This window comes from Cebus imitator, unplaced genomic scaffold (genome assembly GCF_001604975.1).
Source record: "Cebus imitator isolate Cc_AM_T3 unplaced genomic scaffold, Cebus_imitator-1.0 Scaffold326, whole genome shotgun sequence".
Lineage (NCBI taxonomy): Eukaryota > Metazoa > Chordata > Mammalia > Primates > Cebidae > Cebus > Cebus imitator.
Window position 1 is genome coordinate 223,435 of NW_016107641.1, and position 21,056 is coordinate 244,490.

At 50.0% G+C, this 21,056-nt stretch overlaps 1 protein-coding gene across 1 annotated transcript; it reads right to left on the reverse strand.

Moving 5' to 3' along the window:
• Nucleotides 1-13,621: 13,621 nt before the first annotated feature.
• Nucleotides 13,622-18,705, reverse strand: GDF2 (growth differentiation factor 2). Its single transcript, XM_017504647.2, has 2 exons — nucleotides 18,145-18,705; nucleotides 13,622-16,353 (listed from the first exon to the last, which is right to left on the reverse strand). Exons 1-2 carry the CDS (start codon nucleotides 18,488-18,490, stop codon nucleotides 15,410-15,412), a joined length of 1,290 nt encoding a protein of 429 aa, XP_017360136.1. The 5' UTR covers nucleotides 18,491-18,705; the 3' UTR covers nucleotides 13,622-15,409.
• Nucleotides 18,706-21,056: the final 2,351 nt, after the last annotated feature.

The following is a 21,056-nucleotide window of genomic DNA, read 5'->3' on the forward strand; positions in this document are numbered from 1 at the left end:
TGAATGGGTTTTGAACATAGTCAGATGAATCTATTGACATGATAGTTTTTCTTCTTTAGTTTGTTAACATAGTCAATCATATCGACTGATTTTCTTATCTGGAGCCAGCCTCTCATTTGTGGGCTAACCCTCACATATTAATGATGTATTAGCCTTTGAATATGTTCCTGGATTTAATTTACTAGTATTCTGTTGAGGGCCTTTGCATGCTTATGAGGAATATCTCTCTGAAGTTTTCTTTTCTTTTGGTTTTGGTATCTAGGTAATATCCACCTCATAAATGAGTTGGAAGGCATTTTTTTTCTCCTTCTATTCCATCCTCTTTCTATTAGCTGGGAAAAGTTTGTATGGAATTGATATTATTTCAAATAGTTGAGGCTGAGAAGTATTGCATTAGCATGAAAGGAGGGCTGGTTGTGCTTATGTTATTCCTACTTTTCTACTGAGCATTTCACAGTTTTGTGTCATCTAAGGACAACGATAACTGAAATCTCAGAACATAGATTATTACAGCTGTTAATCCCTTATATTGGAAAGTATTCACAGCCTCAAAGATGACATCACTTGCCTGATGGGAGCGCATTACCCACTACTGCCTCCAGGGGGTGCTGTGCGCCAGGCAAAGGCGCTCAGGGCCTTTGAACCTGGCTGAGTTCTGAGGTGTGTAAGGGGCTTAGAATAGTGACCAAGGTGCCATCAGCCAGGGTCCCATCACCCACACATGTTCTCTGCAGGAGGGAAGCCCCTCAGAAGCACATGGCTGTCCTGCCCCTCCCTGTGCCACACCTCTTCTGTGCAGTGAGGACAGGAATTCAACTTTTCAGACAATTAGAGTAAATTTTGGCTGGGGAGATCCTAAAGAATATGCTCAGGAGACCGGGGCCGTAGGCGGTTTGGAAGGCTGGATTCGCACAAAAAATGAGAGATTTGCATCTGGAGAGAATGCGTGCATGACATTAACAGGAATGTAAGACCTCTAGGCTGGCGACCGAGGGTCGGAGTCGCGTTCCTGCCGCCTGCATCTGCAGGGCATGTGCAGCGTTTGCTTATGGATGATGACTCATCACTCCTCACCCAAAGGCGTTTCTGCCAAGCCACTGCTCCTCCTACTTTGGGGATGAGGAAGCTGGGGCTCAGGGGGAGCACAGAACTTGCTCAAAAGCACAGAGCCGAGGAGCCAAGAACCAGCTGAAGGGAGAGACGATTCCACACACACGTCCCTGAGCTTTGGTTCCCGTTTGTGTCAAAATCCCAGGCACAGATTTGTGGCAGGAGGTGGGGTGGAGAGAGAGGCTCCAGCAGGGACGAGGACCCCGTGGCCGTGGCAAGGCTGCGTCTCCAGTCACTGCGGGGCATTAGTCTGGAGGAGACGGAGGAGCTATACCCTGCACTGACAGATGCAGGGGTGAAGCCTGAACCCAGCAGGCAGAGCACCCCCGCCCGCTTCAGGAATCCAGACCATCAGAGGGGATGACACAGAGGGTTGGGACTCGTTAGTGGAGCACAGCCTTGGGAACCTGAGAGCAGGGCATTGCAGGGTTTGGGAAGCAGGGTTCACCTGGGAAGCTGACAGCAGGGAGCAGAGCTGACCCAGAGGGCTCAGGGCCCAGGGTCCGCTTAAAGTCCAGGAAGCAAGGCTGAGTCCACTCATTGGGATGTGGGCTCGACATCAGGACTGTCTTCTGGGCAAGGCAGAGGTGTAGGGAGCAGGCGGTGCAGAGCGTGGCCAGGCAGCAGGAGGCAGCCGTCTCTCTCTCTCTCTCTCTCACCTAAGGTGTCTGATGTGGAACTGATCCAGGGAAGTGGGGATGTTGGTCCAGGGGCTCAGGATGGTATAAGGCAAGGAAGCCCCTAGCAAGCACTGGCAGGAGTCCTCCTCATCCCTGAGTGTTCTCCTGTACCAGCACCCAAGGCACTTTTTAAAAGTTGAGCAGGGATGCTGAGGTACGTGTCTCAGCAAAGCACCACAAACACGAAGCCCAGTGCCGGGCACTGCCCTGAGAGTCCTGTGCTTTGGAAACCTGGGCTTGTGTGTCCTGAGCCTCACTGCAGAGAGGGCTTGGTCTGCAGAGGGCTTCTGGTTCCCCGCTGGTGGGTCTGTCTCTGAACTCTGGCATCCGAGGACAGCCTAACCAGGAGGGATTGGAGGAGGTGCTTTGACTCATTAAAGGGAAGATGTCGCCAGACAAAGGCAGAATGGCTTTTGAAGGCAGAATGGATTGGGAAAATACTGTTTGTACGCTGTTGTACTACTGTCATGAAGATTGTCTCGCTTAATCTTTTTTAAAAAATGCCTTTCTTGAGATACAATTCACTCATTTAAAGTATATAATTCAATGTTTTTTAGTATTCACAGTAATGTACAACCATCACCACAATCAGTAATATTAGAACATTTTCATCACCTCAAAATGAAACCCTGTAACCTTACGCTCTTACCCACTATCCACACCCCCATCCCTGCCTCCCAGCTCTACGAAGCCCCTCATCTACTTTTGATTTCTATAGATTTTCCCGTTCTGGAAATTTTTCATGTGAATAGAATCGAATAGTGATTTTTTGTGACTGTCTTATTTCACTTAGCAAAATGCATGTTTCAGTACTTCATTCCTTTACTTTTCTTTTTTTTTTTAAGCAAGGCTGTCCTCTTGCCCTGTCACCCAGGCTGCAGTACAGTGACATGATCATGGCTCACTGCAGTCTTGACCTTTCAGGCTCAAGTTCATTCCTTTTTATGGTTGAATAATATTCCATCCTTATGCATATACCACATTTTGTTTATTCATTCATTAACAGATGCAAATTTGGGTTTTTGCCACCTTTTGGCTATTATGAATAATCATGCTATAAAAATGTCTGTACAAGTTTTTGTGTGAACATACACTTTCATTTCTCTTGGACGCATGCCTGGGCTTGGGATTGTTGGGTCATATGGTAACTCTATGTTTAACTTTTTGAGGAACTGCCAGTTTTCCAAAGAGACTGTATATTTTGCACTCCCACCGGCAACGTGCGAGATCTGATTTCTCCATATCCTTGCAAACAATTATTATCCAACTTTTTGATCGTGGCCATCCCACTGATCTGCACTGATCTGCACTGCCTGATGGCTAATGGCGTTGGGCATCTTTTCATGTGCTTATTGGCCATTTGTGTATCTTTCTTGCAGAAATGTCTATTTAGATGATTTGCTTATTTTAAAAATTGGGTTATTTATCATTTTATTATTGAGTTGTGAGAGTTTTTTATATATGCTAGATTCAGGTCCCCATCATATTGGTAATTAGCAAGTATTCTCTCTCACTCTGTGGATTAGTTTTTCACTTCCTTGATGATGTCGTTTGAAGCACAAAAGCTTTTCATTTTGATGAAGTCCAGTTTATCTCATTTTTCCTTCATTGCTCTTGCTTTTGATTTTATACCTAGGAATTCTTTTCCAAAGCCAGGGTCATGAAGATTTACGCTTATGTTTTCTTCTAAGGGATACATGTTTTAGCTCTTATATTTAGATCCTTGATGCATTTTGAGTTAATTTTTGTATATGCTATGAGATAAGGAAGCAAACTTATTCTTTTGCATATGGAAATCCAGTTGTCCCAGTATGTTCTCATTTAACCATTACAATCCAGAGATATCATGAGCCTATTCTTTAAAATAAACATCTCCGTTTTACATCTCCCCATAAGACTCCTTAGAGGGGACATGTAAAAGGGGGATGCTTATTTTAAAGAATAGGCTCACGTGATTGTGGGAGCTGGAAATTCTGAAATGTATTGTGCAAGCCCCAGTGACTGCAAATGCAGGCAAGAGTTGACGCTGTAGTCTTGAGCGCAGGCAGCTGGCTGGCAACTCAGGCAAGGTTTCTTTGTTGCAGTCTTGAGGCTGAATTGCTTCTTTCTCAGGAAACTGATTAGATGAGACCCACCTGCATTTTGCTGGATAATCTGCTTCATGTGCAGGCTGCTAGTAGCAAATACATATCACATCCACCAAATACCTTCCCAGCAGCATCTAAACTAGGACTGCACCAAACGACTTGGCACCATAGGGTAGTCAAGTTGACATAAAATCAGTTATCACAGGTAGTACGGTTGCTGTTTCTTAGAAGAAACTGGGGCTTGGAGAGGTTAAACGCTTTCTCCAGGAGCACAGTCAGCAGCAGAGTCTAAACATAAACTGGATTATCAGGTGTTAGGCGGGAGTCAAGAAAGGGAAATGAGAAAATGTTGGTCAAAGTGTACAAAGGATACATAAGTTCTAGAAATCTTCTGCGTAGCTTAGTGACTGTGGTTAATAATGCTGTACTGTACACTTGAAAATTACAAGAGAGCCAGGTGCGGTGGCTCACACCTGTAATACCAGCACTTTGGGAGGCCAAGGTGGGTGGATCATAAGGTCAAGAGATCGAGACCATTCTGGCTAACACGGTGAAACCCTGTCTCTACTAAAAATACAAAAAAAAAAAAAAAAAAAATTGGCTGGGTGGGGTCGTGCACACCTGTAGTCCCAGCACTTTGGGAGGCCAAGGTGGGTGGATCACAAGGTCAAGAGATCAAGACCATCCTGGCTAACATGGTGAAACCCTGTCTCTACTAAAAATACAGAAAAAAAAAAAATTAGGTGGGTGGGGTGGTATGCACCTGTAGTCCTAGCTACTCAGGAGGTTGAGGCTGGAGAATCCCTTGCACCCGGGAGGCAGAGCTACTGCACTCCAGCCCGGTGACAGAGCAAGACTCCATTTCAAAAAAAAGAAAGAAAGAAAATTACAAGAGAGTGGGGATTTTAACCATTTTCACCACAAAATGTGTAAGGTATTGGATATGTTAATTAGCTTGATTCAATCATTTTGCAATGTGTACATAAACATCACATTGTACACCGTAAATATATGCAGTTTTATGTGTCAATGACACCTCATAAATCTTGCAGACAAAAACGACATTTGGCCTGGAAGCTGGCTCCTCAAGTCACTCCATTCTTATGCCCATACTAAGTCTTCCTGTTCTGAGAACACTCCAGGCTTAGAGAGCACTCGACTTCTCAGAACTCCAAGTAGATTCCAGAAAAAAATACCGTTTCGTTGACGGCAGACTCACACACTGTGTAAAAGACTAGGATTTCTCTAAAGCATACATTCCTCCTCTCACTGGCCCCAACTCTTAGTCACAGCGATGTAGGGCCTGCTGGCCAGGTGCCATCCTCATTTAGGGAAGTTTTTCTATGATGCGGCCTCTCTCCTGTGTTTCTTCCTGCTCTTTCCCCTAAGCCCATCAGACATGTGCGTGTGTCTGAACCCCAGCAATGAACAGGTGTCAGGATCTTTTCCCTGAGAGGCAGGGACACTTGGCTCGCCTTCGAGAGGCTGTGGCTGCCGGGTAGACCGAGGGCCTGTGGGCATGCGCGTGCGGTAGCTTCCAGCCCAGGTATGGGTAGAAACGCCGACGGCACTAGGAGAGCATGACAATGAAGAGGAGGAAGAGAAAAAAGAATGAGGAACAAAAAGAAGGTTTCAGCTGACAGAGGACTGAGTAGCTCTAACGTTTTCCTGAGCATTGCACACAAAGTGAAGCAGGCAAGGATGGAAGTGCAGGCTTCCCGAGAACCCACGAAGCATTTGTGTATGTGGCACTTTGTGGATGATGAGCAAGGACCCAGTGAGCCATGTCCCCTGGCTGTGACCATGCAGCCGGTACATGACCTGGTCGGGATTTGAACACAGGTGGGGCCAACCCTCCCCGCCATGCCCTGCCAGCTACCCCACTGCTTCCAGTTGGCCTCTGCTGTTGGCTTCTGAGCTTCCCCTGACTGTGGATGCTGCATAATATCGTCCAGTGCCCTAGTACTCGTTCCACAGGAACAGCAGGCATTAACCAGAGCCATGCCAGGCAAGCAAGCTAGGATGATGGACGCTGAGCCAGAGGAAGAGGTGGCTCAAGCACTGTCTGGTGGGAGCATTGTCCAGAGAAGGAGAGAATGGTCCAGGCACTCACATAGATGACCTCAAAAGGTGCCAGAGGTTAGGGTGCAGCCTGGCCTCCAGGATTCGAGTGCGATGGAGGGGTCCTGAGCACTCACAGACTCACCACCTGGCTCACATGAGGTGGTCACACCTCGGGCATTGTCGGGAATTTGAGAAATGTTTGCAGCTTCATGCCCTTTGAGCTAGGTCTCCCTCCCCTTTTGTGTCCACTGCTGAGCCTCAGAAGTGCCCGGTCCAGGTTGGCCTGGGACAGCCTGTTGCCTCCAAGAGTCGTTTCCAGGGTCGGCTTCATTTTACTTATGCTGAGACCTCCAAATGCCCTTAGTACTAGGGATGTCACCCCCTCCCCAGCTGAGGACAAATGTCAGTGTGTGAGTTCAGAACACTAGGAGACTGGGAGTGCCTGGAATTTGAGACCTCTCTCCCCCGCTTTCTCCCTAGACGCTCTCCTAAGAGCTAACAGGTCAGTAAGACACATCAGGCGTGAAGACATCAGTGCAGTGCGGGGCGTGGGGGGGGTGGGCACCATCACCCAGAACCACCTGCCCTCAACACCCGTTCATTCACTTCCATTCTGGTTTCCATGTAGGGAGTTTACAAAATCACAGTAGAATAAAAGACCATTAACAATAAGGCGACAGGTCTTTTTGACATTCTTCTCCTTCCTGACATTTGCTATGTGTCTTTCTGGTCCTTTGATGAACTACTTCCTTATATATAAGCATATCCTTGAAACACAGACATTCTGTGCGTTTTTATTTATGTGCCAGATAGCACATGCCAGTCCGCAGCCTGCTCGTTTTGCTCAGCGCTATATTTTTGACATCTAGCCATGCGGATGTGCATCAACTAGCGTGATTTCCCATGGCTCTACATTATGTCACCATAGGAATGTGTCGCTCTTTAGTCAGCTCTTTGCTGACGGGTGGGTATTTGGTCTGTCACAGTTCTGGTTTCCAGTGAAACACACTGAGATGGAACTGGCTGCAGGAAGCATGCAGGTAAGCCTGGGGAGCTGCACGTGTCAGGAGGGGAGGGCCTTGGACTGCTCAGAGAGAAGGAAAGGTTGAGGGTGATGCAGCTGCCACGGGACCTCAGCCAATTCCAAGAGAAGTGGGGTTGTCTCTTCACAGTCACCCTAAATTGAAGCCAGAGCCAAGCCGTCATGCCCCTCATCACATTCTCAGATGGAGGTTGTCCGCAGGGAGTGGATGGGACCTGGGCAGGTTGCTCCCTATAGACTGCTGAGGGCAATTCCAGGGAGAGGGGTCCTAATCTGGGCAGATGCTCGGCACCCACTCTGAGGCCATGCCAGCCTTTCATGATTACAAACGCCGCTGCAGTAATCTCAGTAATCTGCAGCTTATCTTTGAAGTGCCTGATTGCTCGTGTGCAAGCGTGTCTCCAGAACAGGTGTAAATAAGTGGACTTTCTGGGTCTTTCATCTCTATTTGATGCTGCAAATTGTCCTCCAGGGTGACTGAAGCTATGACAGTCCCACCAGCCACTGATGATAGTGCTCATTCCTCCCCTTGCCAGTCCAGTGCCACTATGCTATGTTGTCACATGCTTTCATTTTTGCAAATCCAGTGAATATATAATGGAATCTTGTTTTCATTTCCATATGCTTTTCCATAATTATAAATAAGGCTGAGCGCGTGCACACACACACACACACACACAGAGTTGCAATTTCTCTCTTCTGCATCCTACTTTGTCCCTGAATATAAACCATAGCATCCTCAGACACCATTTCTTCTCTTCCCTCCTTTCTATCTCAGTTTACCGAAGAAGAGGGTGTTTCCTTTGAGTCTTTTAGTAGTATCAGAAGTTGCCTAATGCATCAGAAAGTCCTGTTGCGTGCATGTGTGAGCCTGTGTGGTGTGCACATGTGTACACATGCACGCATTGCATGAACACGTGTTAATGTGTGGTGTGTCCATGTGTGCACGTGTGATGCGTATGTAATCAATGAGAAGTTTCTGTTAAAGAGTCTTGCCATGCACATACTTATTGAAAAAGGAATCCTGACTCGGAGTCTCTATCTTAAAAAATATATGAAATACGGAAAGATTGAATATATTAAGTTACAATGTAATACATTAAGTTATAGATGCTGTGCCCGTGTGTGAACGTGTTCATGTGTGGTGTACAGTATGTCCATGTGCACATGTGTATCCAGCTGTGTGTATAGGGTGGGTGAGGGAACTGTCACCCCGGGTCAGGCTCTGCTTCAACTCAAATCTGTGTTGTTTAAGGCTTAAAAAGAGGCTGGTCTCTGGGGTAACTGGAAAAACACAATCTTGTTATCTTCTGTCTCCTGCTGCCCCTCATCCGTGTGCCCCAGTAACTTCTGGAGAAAAATTGGATGCTTTCTAACCTTACCCGAAATCAGGTCCAGGAAGAAAGAGGGAGGAAACTAACCACAGTTCATTAAATTATTCTCTTATTGCTGGTCATTTTAGATAGTTTCCTGTTTTCACTAGGAAAAGCAATGCTCAGTTAACATCAAATTATAATAAATTAAAGCTAAACGTATTTTTAAAATTGATTTAATTAAAATTAATATACTGAATCTTTCCATATTAAATTGTGATTTTTAAGATACAGACACAGAGTCAAGATTTCTCTTTCAAAGAGTATGAGTATTGGGAGGCTCTTTAACAGAAACTTCTCGTTGATCTGATTTTCAATCCTTTGGTTAGTCGTGAGAGCATCTGCCTTCCACTGAGGGCTCAGAGCGCGCCAGTGCCGACACCTGGGCGGGACCAGCCTCTGCGTGCACCTTGTCTCCCTCACTCTGGGCTCCGGTCAGGACTTATGCAGTAGTAGTCCCAGCTATTTGGGAGGCTGAAGTGGGAGGATTGCCTGAGCCCAGGAATTAGAGGTTATAGTGCGCTGAGATCACTGCGCTCCAGCCTGGGCAACAGAGCAAGGCCCTGTCTCAAACAATCATTTTGAAAATCAATGCCGAGTTGTCGCAATTTTATTTTGCCAAGCCTGAATGTTATTAAAAAAAAAATCAACCTATTACTTACTGTGTCTATTATTTCATAAAAAGTAGGAAGATATTTGAATGCTCCCAAACTGTATTTGGCTTTTACAAACAATATTTCATTGTCCTCATTTTTCTCAATTTGATCCAGAAAGTGACCCAGCCCCTGGCCCCTGGTTGGCCCAAACCCTGCCCATTTCTACCCCAACCTAAACCCCTCTGCTCTCCAGGGAGATCGCTTGTATGTCACAGCTCTCTGGGACCAAGGGGACCCTGGAGTCAGAGCAGAAGCTCATGAGAGAGTGCTACGAAGAGATGGACTTTGGCTCAGGCTTGGGCACATCCTCCTGATAAGCAGGCGTGTTCACATGAGCCAGGCTTTCTGGAGAAGTGGTGGGTGGCTGAGCCAAAGTGCTCCAAGGAAGCCGAGGTCACTGTTCTGCAGATTTCTACCTGGAGTAGGTGCTCTCTTCCAAGGCTCAGATTCTACGATTTATAAAGGAAAAGAAAAATGTTCTGAAGGTTTCTTCAGTCTGACCCTGCATAAACCACCTGTGTTCCCTGCTGGTTTGAGGTGTGCCCTGTCTTGGGCATGGTTTCCTTGGGAAAAGGCCAGGGAAGAAATGGCAGCAGTTCTGACCCCTCCCCCAAGGCACCGATACACTATGTCACACGCCGGCCTTTGAGAGATGAACAGTTTTCCTGCCCTTGGTTGACAAATTGGAGAAACCTCAGGGCTTCCTCATCTTGCACCTGGGGAGGCGGGCAAGACCACCTTAGCAGCAAAGTTCAGGCTCCTGTCTTCCCAGGACCAAGTCACTCCTGAGGCCTGAAATAGCTCCCGAGTATCTCAGGGACTTGAGAAACCAGGGTGCCACCTTTTACATGCATTCAGAATTGGCTGTATCGTTGGTGGGGCTGAGTGCAGAATGAAAACATCGGCCCCCTGTTCAAAACTTATTACGCATTTCAAGATGGCAACAGCAGACCATTCAACCAAGCCTGAAGCCTGAGTGCCTACTGGGCCACACACCCGAGCCTGTGAACCCTGGAGTGCTCTTGGAGCTAGGTCCCTTGTAGGTGAAAGGCCAGCGTGGCCCTACTGGCCTCTCCTCTGTCTCTTTGCACCATCACAGCTGGAGGCCGGGCCTGCTGCAGGGGCTGTCACAGAAGGGAACGCACCCCCAGAGGTGAGGGTGGTCCAGGCTTGCTGCTGCATGCCTGGCACTGCCTCCTCCACCTCCCTTCCTCATCTGCAGAGGAGCAAACCCACCTTACTGAGGGCTACTGTAAGGATGACCGGAGGTGATGGCATGCAGCCTTCCAGGTCCAGGCGGGCCTATCTTAGGGGCCCAGAATAAGGGGCCCCAGGGGCAGGCATAGAAGAAACCTAAGGAAGACTCTGAGGAGGAGCTGATGTCCAAGGCAGAGAGAACGAATCAGAAGAGCCGGATACAGAACCAAAGCCTTGGTGTCCCACAGGGAAAAAGAGCTTTGGAGTTCAGTGGAGTGGGGCCTCCCATTCCACATGTGCTGGGGAGTTAAGCCAGGCTCAAAAAGACAAGGCTGCACACTCTCAGAAGCACTGACCTGGGATTCTACCTCTCTTCCAACTCTAGTAGAATTCTGAAAGTGGGTCAGCTCCAGTATTTAGTGACCCTGCTAACAGGACCTCTTCTTCTCAAGCGAGTAGTACCCTACAAGTGCCAGGCTGACCAGGGATTCTCTCAGTGGGAGGGCAAGAAAGGCAATGCCCAGGGAGGCTGGTTACCAGTGGGGGAAGAGCCCATGGAGAGAAGAATCCAAGGAAGGAAGGGTCAAGGGCAGAGAGAACTCAGAGAGGGTAGTGCCCAGGGAAGTAAATGCTCCGGGAGGAGTGATCCTAGAGAGGGCAGAGTCCAGGAAGGGTAGACCTCAGGGAGGGTGGAGCCCAGGGAGGGGAGAGTGCAGGAAGGGGAGAGTCCACGGAGGGGAGGGGAGTGTGCAGGAAGGGGAGAGTCCAGGGAAGGTGGGGCCCAGGGAGGGGAGAGTCCAGGGAGGGTGGAATCCAGGGAGGGTGGAGCCCAGGGAGGGGAGAGTCCAGGGAGGGTGGAGCCCAGGGAAGGTGGAGCCCAGGGCTGGGAAAGTCCAGGGTGGGGGAGTTTAGGGAGGGGAGAGTCCAGGAAGGGCAGAGCCCAAGACAGGGCAGCACCCTGGTAGAGCAGAATTTGCCCAGGAGAGCATAGATTATTTATTTTATCTTATTTATGCCCTTGTTTTGATTTTTCCTGCCAGTGTGACTTTGATCTTGGCACTGAAGAAAGCACCAGGACTCCATACAGTAGAGAGAATCTGGGCTTGGTGTCACAAACTGGAGCTCACATTCTGGCTCCAGCAGTTGCTGGCTTGGCTTGTGGCTCTAGCAAAGCGTGAGGGCTTCACATGCTTCTGTCTTCTCTGTGTTTGTGAAAGGCAGGACGAAGACTCCTACTCATCTGCTGGTTATTTAGAGCCACTGAACGCAGCTCTGGGCCAGGGCCGGTACTCAGAGGTGCTCCTGGCAGCCTCTCTGAGTCCCCATTTTCTCGCTGCCTGTCTCTCCATGCGTCTGGCTGCTGCTTTCTACATGGCATTCCTGAGCCTCTCTCCCCTCACTATGGCACAGAAGTCAGGGCACAATGAAGGGCAGAGGACAGCCTGGCCATCCTGCTAAGTCAGTGTATGGGTAAGGACAGGCCCCTGGTTTTGCTGGACTTACACTTCTTCATCCATGTGACAGTGATAAGATGCCATCCTGATGGAATGCAAGGGAAATGCTTCAGGAAACATGACAAATGCAGTCTTGAACTGGTGGTCATCAGGCAGAGGAAATGTGACCAGAAGAATAACCCAGTGACATGGAGGCCGGGAAACATGCCGTGGGTGTTTCCTTGCATGCTCTGTCACTGCACATGGGTACCAATCATGTTTGCCCTCTGGGAGTGACTAAGGTGAGAGGCACACAGGCCTTGTCTCCAGGGGACTCAAGACAAGATGTCAACAGCTCTCAGTGCCAGGCCCATAAGGACCCTGCAGGAAGAGGGCTGTGGCCCTCAGAGCCCGAGAGGTCCAACCGGAGCATCAGGAGGCGGGTAGGGTGGCAGCGCAGTAGCTAGGCCACCAGAAGACGGGTTGGCGCTGTGGGGCGGGGAGTGGGGTCCGCAGGGCAGCACCCCTGGAGGCAGAGAATAAGAAGGTAGTGTTAGGCTGGAGAGGAGGGGAGTGCTTAGGGTTGTCTTTTAGGGTAATTCAGGGTCTGCCTCTCCTGACATATGGAGAGGTGGAGGAAGGCAGGGAAGTAAGTGTCATCTTTGATTTGCAAACCCCTACAAACAGGTGCCCCATGCCCTCACACACAGAAGCCCTTACACGAGCACGCCACTCACCCCAGCGTGCACACACCACATCACTCATCCCAGTACACACACCACAAAACTCACCCCAATGTGCACACACCACATCGCTCACCCCAGTGTTTACACTACATCGCTCACCCCAGTGTGCATACCACATCACTCACCCCAGTGTTCACACCACATCACTCACCCCAGTGTTTACACCACATCGCTTACCCCAGTGTGCATACCATATCACTCACCCCAGGGTTCACACCATATCACTTTCCCCAATGTGCATGCACCACATCACTCATCCCAGTGTTCACACCACATCACTCACCCCAGTGTTCACACCACATCACTCACCCCAGTGTGCATACCACATCACTCACCCCAGCGTGCACACACCACATCACTCATCCCAGTGTTTACACCACATCGCTGACCCCAGTGTGCACACACCACATCACTCACCCCAATGTGCACGCACCACATCACTCACCCCAGTGTTCACACCACATCACTCACCCCAGTGTTCACACCACATCACTCACCCCAGTGTTCACACCACATCACTCACCCCAGTGTTCACACAACATCACTCACCCCAGTGTGCACACACCACATCACTCACCTCAGGGTTCACACCACATCACTCACCCCAATGTGCACACACCACATCACTCACCCCAGTGTTCATACCACATCACTCACCCCATTGTGCACGCACCACATCACTCACCCCAGTGTGCACGCCCACATCACTCACCTGTGTTCACACCACATCCCTCACCCCAATGTGCACACACCACATCACTCACCCCAGCGAGCATGCACCACATCACTCACTCCAACGTGCACACCACATCACCCACCCTAGTGTTCACACCACATCACTCACCCCAGTGTTCACACCACATCACTCACCTCAGCGTGCATACACCACATCACTCACCCCAGTGTTCACACCACATCAGTCACCCCAGCGTGCACACACCACATCACTCACCCCAGCGTGCACACACCACATCACTCACCCCAGTGTTCACACATCACTCACCCCAGTGTGCACACACCACATCACTCACCCCAGTGTTCACACCGCATCACTCACCCCAGTGTGCAAACACCACCCACCTATATCCACCCAGCCCTGGGGCGGCTGCCTGTCCCTCCCTCTGTCCCCTTAGGAAGGGGAGGCCCATCCCAGTGGGGTCTGGAGGGTGTAGCAGGCAGAGTGGGTCTAGAGTGTCCTCAAGATCAGGTCTCACATTCAGGAGGGACTGCAAATTAGACATTTGACTTTATTTCCAAGTGAGACTTTCAAGCAGGCACAGAAACACCACCAGTTCTGAAAGAAGATGCTCAACACCCAACTTGGAACAGCATTGTAACACCACACTGCCTGGCATGTACCAGAAATTCATATTTTCTTTAACACCAGTAATTAAACCAGAATGTTTCATTGTATTTTCGTGTTAAAGTTGTTCATTGGTTCCATGTAAACATTTAACATAAGGCTTTCCCACCCCCTCCCATACGCACTGTTTAAAAAAAATAAATGGGAGCTTCAACCGTGGGGAGCAGCCCTGGCCTCTCTAAGCCTCCCCTAGGCCCTGCTCCGGCTGGAGGTCAGAGGGCCATGGGTGCACTCTCCACTACTTGCAGAATCTTCCTCACACCGCCCCATTCCATGTTTGGCCAGGAGGGGGTAAAACACTGAGCACGTGGAAGGCATGTCCTCCCTTGGGTTTGTGGAGGCTGGGTCTGGTCCCACAATCCAAGCCCAGGCAGGGCTCTGGGATGCATGACTCAAGAGAGCCGGCAAATACAGGCAGAGCCAGTGACTGCCCATAAGGACTGTAGCTCTTCAGAGCCTGGGGAGGCCTCCCCCAGGAAGGCTGGAGTCTTGTCACTTGAGGACATGTCACCAAGGCATAAAAATAGGAATGTTTCGAAAACCAAAGCATGAGCACATTTAATTCCAACAAATTCAAATCCAGGCCTGCCTTCCATGGGGTTGTCGCTGGGGGCACCCTGGGTGCCATATGCCGGTGATCTGGCTATGCTGAGTAACTGCAGAGATGCCGGCCGCAGGCTGCCCCACCCCTCAGGGGAAAGTGTGGCCCCCTCTCAAACAGTCACATGGTTTCAGCCATGGACAGCGAGTTGTCCCGTGTGCGCCACTGGCTGCAGGAGCACTGCACGAGGGGGTCACAGTGTATCATGCAGCCCACAAGGCTGCTGTCCTGACCTCTCTGTCTGTCCTGCCGTTGGCCTGAGATAGTTTCTCAGTGCCTCAGAGGAGATATTAAAAAACATTTGGCCACTGAGTGAGCACTGGCAACAGTGGCCAGACCATGCCCTGGATGTGACAAGTAACCTAGTCACACTTGTGACTGATGAGCCTCAGCGCGGCCTGGAGTGAACACCCCTGGGCTCCCAGTGACTCACTGCTCTTTAGCTAGAGAGGACCTGCTAAACTGCAGTGGGGCACTTGGGAAGATCCTGGGCTTTGAGGTCCCACAGAGCTGGGTTGGAATCATGCCACTGATCAATGCTACTTCGTGTGCCTGCGTTTTGGTCTCTGCGTCTCTAAATTGGAAGCCATGCCCCTCTAACTGGGTTGTGGGAAATAACATGCCGTGATGGATGTGGAGCGTGGCCTGCTCCTTCCCTCCACTCCGCAGGGTTTTGGAATGAGCCCACCCTCCTCCACCTCTCTAACTTCCATCAGTCTCTGCAGTCACCTGCCTGCCTGTGCTCCTCCGGCTCACTGCTGCTCAGTTTTCTGATGACTCTGGATTATTTTTCCCCTTGTCTCCTTTTTGTCCCCTCCTTGCACCCCAACAACCCTCCCAGGTTTTCCCATTGTGCTCAAACCCCCATTTCCTTAGGGTTCCCTGGCAGTTGAATCGGTGGTGTGTGCTTTGGGTGGGGGATGGGGCGGGACAGCAGGCTCCCTTTCCCCCTCCAGGCTGGCATGCAGATAGAATCAGTCCTTGTTGTGCCTAGGGGGATGCAGGACCTCCCATGAGGAGCCCCTTTCGCCTGCCTCCCCAGCCCCACAGGCAGGTACTACCTGCACCCACACTCTGCCACACTCATGCCCTCGTAGTGGTACTTGAGGGTGGGAACCCCCATGTCATCCTTGTAGAGGACAGAGATGGGGTTCAGTTTGGTGGGCACACAGCAGGCCTTGCCCACCTTTGTGGGGAACTTGAGATGCGCCAGGGTCTGCACAATCGCGTGTTTCGTCGGCGTCACATCATCGGCCAAGGGAAAGAAGCAGCCGCCCTTACACTCGTAGGCTTCGTACTCCTTGGGCGCGATGATCCAGCTGTCCCAGCCAATGTCTTCAAAGTTCACCAGCAGGGAGGTCTTCTGACAGTGGCTGCCCGCCCCGGCGCTCCTTTTCCGTCTGGCTAAAGTTGGTCCTGCAGCCACCTGGCTGTCCACGTCCTCCTCATGGCTGCTCTCACCTGCCTCTGTGGAGCCATCCCTGGACTGCTTCTTGAGCACGCTGTCTTGCTCATGGCCGATCATCTCCCTGAGCTCCAGCCTGGCCTCCTTCGCCCCGCTGCTGTGGTCATTGGAGAAGACGACAAAGAATGGCAGGTTTCCGGAACCTGGAGGAACACTGATGTCCAGCTTGTCGCAGCCCTTCCTGTGGCTCTCCACAGTCACTTCCAGCTTATTTTTGCTCTTGGTGGAGTCGGCCCGGACCCAGCGCTTCACAGCGCTGGACACTTCCAAGGTCTCCCAGCCCTCATCCCGAATGTCCTGGGACACCAGGAAGTTCTTGGTCCCGGCAGCACCATCCCAGGCATCTGTTCCATCCAGAACATCGTAAATGATCATGCTTCCTTTCAGATCGTGAGAGGGGTCCACGTGATTTTGACAGGAGACATAGAGTCGGAGCTCGGCTCTGGTGATCTGCTCGTGCCTGGGAATCGAGATGTTGAAGAGCAAGATGTGCTTCTGGAAGGGGAAGTCCTCCGTGGCAGTTACCGAGATGGCATCTGAAATGCAAACACACCTGGTGGGCATCTGCCGGCGGGTCTGTTTCTGTGACCTGAAGCTGAGTCTCAGGGTTTAGACAGAAGAACATCTGGGATAACTGTTTTGGTCTCTATTATCTCTATTTGGTTTCACCCAAGCTCTTAAGATAAAAGAGTATTTTGAAAGGTACATTTAAGATCTTCCAAAGAAAAGCAAAGGCAGGAGATGCCTCCAACTGAGACTGACAACTCCTGCTGTTTCCTGAGCATCTACTATGTGACAGGCATTACGCGGGAAGCTTGGCAGAATACATTTCACATTAATCCTCACACTCACCCTGGGAGGATCTAATTATTATTCCACGTTTGCAGATATGGGGACTGGGATTCAAGTCAGTTAACTACAAAAATGCATACAGCTAGTTAAGTATCCTGGCACTTAGCAGCACACAGCTAGTTGAGTACATAAAAAGAACAGCAAAACTCACTGTCAGGTCCTGAGTAAAGATCCTGAGTGTAAGAGTTTAAAGGAGAGATCCTGGGTGGGGACAGTGAAAGCTCAATATTAAGACAATGTTAAAAATCTCAGCATTTAAACAGTGTATAAGTCATCTGGAATTGTAATTTCCAAACAAAGTGAAAGTGGACAATTGTTTTCAGTGTTTGAGGAAAAAAAAAAACTATTGGCTTAAATTGCTTTGTCATGTCAAGCAAAAATGTGGCTTGCCTTTTAGCCACATAGTTATCTCAATTTCCCATTTATCCTGGGCTGACACTTTGTCATTAGCACGCTCCTGCTATACCGTGGCAGGCTCACAGGCAGGGGAAAGGTTGCATTTTTTGAGCACTGGCTATGTGCCCACATGTGTGGAGACCCTGCGCTGTAGGGAAACCCAGCCGGCAGGTTTTGAAGTTCCAGTCCTGCCTCTGCAGACCGGTTAGGTCTGGCCTGGCTGTGGTATGGAGCTGGGGCCCTTAGCCATTTGCAAGTCTCAGACCCAGGAGGGGAGAGGCCCTGTACTCCTGGACATTCAAAGGGAGACAGAATCCAGTGGCTTAACACTTCTTAGGAGGCTTGGGTGGGTACCCTTGGTGGCTGCAAGCTTTGACTGAACAGTTTCGCTGTTCAGAAACTCATTTCACCTGCATCATGTGAGCTTGACTGAGTTAGGACATAGGTTCTAGGTCCGTGTTTGTTATCTTCTAGTCCTTCTAAGTCAGATGTGTTTCTACTTAAAAACAATTAGGTTCTCTCGCAACAATTCTCTGTTAAAGAATTTTATCTGATTTTTAAAACCCTTTCATAAGAAAGGAATAGATGTGCTTCCAAAGTTTAAAAATATACGAGTTAGTTGGGGAAGAAACATGTTGTCTGATCTGTTTTGAAGTAGGAAGGGGACAGGAAGAGAAGGGGGAAAGGAAGAGAAGTGAATCACAGCAGGGAGATGGAAAGAAGAGGAGAGCAAAGGGAAGGGGGAAGAAAAGGGGAGCTGGCATCCCTGTGCACCTGCTGTGTGAAACATGGCACACAGCCCAGAGAAGGTGAATCCTTCAGAGCAGAGCGGCTGAGTAGCACTCTCAGTGACAATTAAAATGTCCTGCTATCTGCCCTGCCTGATAGCGAAGCCATTAGCCACACATTTGAAAGGAAGCTGGTGAGGCTAAAGAACTACATTTTAATTTTATTTCATTGTAACTAATTTAAATGGAAGTTTGAAGAGCCTCCTATGGCCAGCGGCCTCCACAATGGTCAGGGCAGCTGTGGACCTGTGAGCCCCACCCCAGTGCGCCTGATGCAAGCAGAGACCTTACCTTCCACACTGAAGCTCCGCACGATGTTGGACGCTGGCGTGGTTGACTTATCAGACGTGTACCTGTTGTACAGGTCGATCATGTACTGCGGCGGCTCAACTCTGGTTTTGTCCTGTGAAGGGACCCCACTCAGGTTAAGGCTGCGTAAGAAATCCACCTTCATGTTCTCCAGAAACAGCTTCAGGTTGAAGGTGTGCTCTGGCAGCTCACCTCCAGGCACCTCCAGTGGGCTGTGGGTGTTTCCCCCAGCAGACCCTTGTCCCCACCTCTGCAGTGGCTTCCCCTGCAGGGAGCCGGCCAACAGGGACAGCAGGGGCAGGGCCACCCACAGTGCCCCAGGACACATCTTGGGCCCAGGCAATCACCCAGAGAGGAGACTGCAGGCGGCCGTGTTGTGTTAGCGGGCACGGGGAGGAGCTGGGAAGGAGCGGGCGGGCATCTCCCTGTTGTTTGCTCTGGAGGAACCGTCCTGGTCAGTGCCCACTCTTGTCTGCCGCCAGGCCGGATTGTCCTCCACTTGTGCTAATTTGGCCCTCGATGCCGCGCTCCAACCTCTTATCTGAAGGAGCCCTTCGTTAATGAAGGCTCTGTAAACATCTGACAAACACACAGGGCATGTGGGAAGGACACGGCCTACTGTAAAGAATCTGCGCTTCTCCTGGGGGTTATTGCCCCCTAATTAGGATCCTTTCTCATTTCCTTGCCAGGGCTGTTCAGAAGAATCTCCAGGCAGGGCGACATATACTCCATCTCCTGGGCTACAGGAGTGAAGAATCCAGGAAACAAGACCAGTAAGTCCTCTAAATAAAGAAAGGACAACGCAAGATCACAGCGAACCGTGGAGGCTGGGGAGATGGGGGTAGGGCGGGGACCACATCAGGGCTCGGAGGAGGCCTGCTCCTTGTAGAGTCAGAGCCTGCCAGCAAGGCTCCCCGCTCTTGGTGGGGTACATTGCTGAGCATTAGAGATCACGGGTGAATATGGCCCCCATGCAAATTAATGTGGTGATGAGTCCGACTAGACAGAGGCTGGGATCTCAGCTCACCAGTTCCCTGCAAGTGTCACCTGGAGAAAGTCACCACAGCTCTTGGAGCCTCCCGTTCAGAAGATAGTTGTAGACGGTTAAGAGGATGCTGTGCCCCAGGCTGGCTTGGTGGCTGCATTCTGGCTGCCTCATCTCCAGCCCAGGGCTGACTGAGCTGAAGATGGGGGAGGAAGCCCCAGTTTCCCCCGGCCTGCTCTGGGGGAGCTCCACAACACACTGCAGCCTGTGGGGAACTCCCCACATCCCTGCATCCCAGCCCTGTCACTGGTCTGTTGTGAGGTGGTCTTAGCTCACATCAACCTGGCAAACACCTGGGCCACACTCATCAGCAGGGAGAACCACACAATCTGATAGACAGTGGAGTAGGTGGGTTGTTCAGAGACTGGTACATGACAAGAAGATGATCCCCTGGCCTGTGGAGGCCGACAAGCTGCGGCCCAGGCAAGGGACCCAAGGACTGCGTTAAGAGCAATGTGTCCACACTTGGACTCTGTCCGTTTCCATCACGTGGGGCTTTGAGCAAAGCAAAGAAGGAGCATGGTCAGAAATACTCTGGGGTATGGTGTGCCTGGTGGTTTACTCTGGGAAGATGCTCCACACTGGTGAGGCTCTGAGGGAGAGGTTGCAGAGAGTTGAGCAGGTTCAGGGGGTGCAGGAGGGGCCATGGCATGCTGTAGTCAGAGATTGCAGAGGGGAATGGGTGAAAGCAGGAACCCCTGAATGGCCAGGCCTGGACGGAACTTGCTATTTCTGTCCTTTGACAACATGGGAAGACAGGAAGGGTGTTGCTTCAGAAACGCTGCTTGGGAAGATGACTGGAAGTGTGCTGGGCTTCGCTCCAGCCCAGTGCGACAATTCCAGGGGGAAGAGAAAAGATAAACAAATGGGTGCCATGCCCAAGAAATGGAGCTGCAAATGCGAAGGAGGGTGTGGTCTGGGAGGAGTGAGAACAAGGCAGATGCCTGCAACGTGCTCCAGCCAGGAGCCTTTCACACCCGAAAGGCTGAGCAGAGGGATAGCCTAAGTGGCCCGGATGTACACAGGGAGGAGCAAGGGCCTGCTACCTGATGTTATTTTTTAACTGTGACGTTTTTGTCCTAGTTGTAACAGTAGTCTGTAGTGTAGAAAACTTGAGGAATGGAAAACATTATTATTATTATTATTGAGACAGTGTTTTGCTCTTGTTGCCCAGGCTGGAGTGCAATGGTGTGATCTTGGCTCACTGAAACCTCCATCTCCCAAGTTCGAGTGATTCTCCTGCCTCAGCCTCCCAAGTAGCTGGGATTACAGGCATGCACCACCACTCCTGGCTTTTTTTTTTTTTTTTTTTAATAGAGATGGGGTTTCATCATGTTGACCAGGCTGGTCTCGAACTCCTGACCTCAGGTAATCCTCCTGCCTCAGCCTCCCAAAGTGCTGGGATTATAGGTGTGAGCCATCATGCTCAGCCGGAAAACATTATTAAAGAGAAAATAAAAATAACTTACAATCTAATCATCCAGTGATGCACACAGCTAACATTTTGAGACACCTCCAGCTCCACAATCCTATATCTGAAACCCTTCTGGCTAGGAGTGTGTCGAGACTCTGATAGCTTCATATTTGGGTGATTTTGTATTGTGTATATGCAATAACATCTCCAAAGGGGTCAGAGAAGACGCCTCATAATGACACACATGAATATTTCTGCAGTGAAACCAATAAAGACACAAATGTCATTCAGGTCAAGTTTTCCCAGAAAATGAATTAAAAGAAACTTTAGGTTCTCTGACGGTTTTGTATTTAGGGGATCTCAGATGAAAATGAATTAAAAGAATCTAGGTTCTCTGATGGTTTTGTATTTGAGGGGTCTCAGATGAAGGACTAT

Coding starts and splice junctions, on each gene's coding strand:
- GDF2 (XM_017504647.2), bottom strand. CDS start 18,490: ATGTGTCCTGGGGCACTGTGGGTGGCCCTGCCCCTGCTGTCCCTGTTG. Junction 16,354..18,144: donor GCGGAGCTTCAGTGTGGAAG/GTAAGGTCTCTG, acceptor TTTGCATTTCAG/ATGCCATCTCGGTAACTGCC.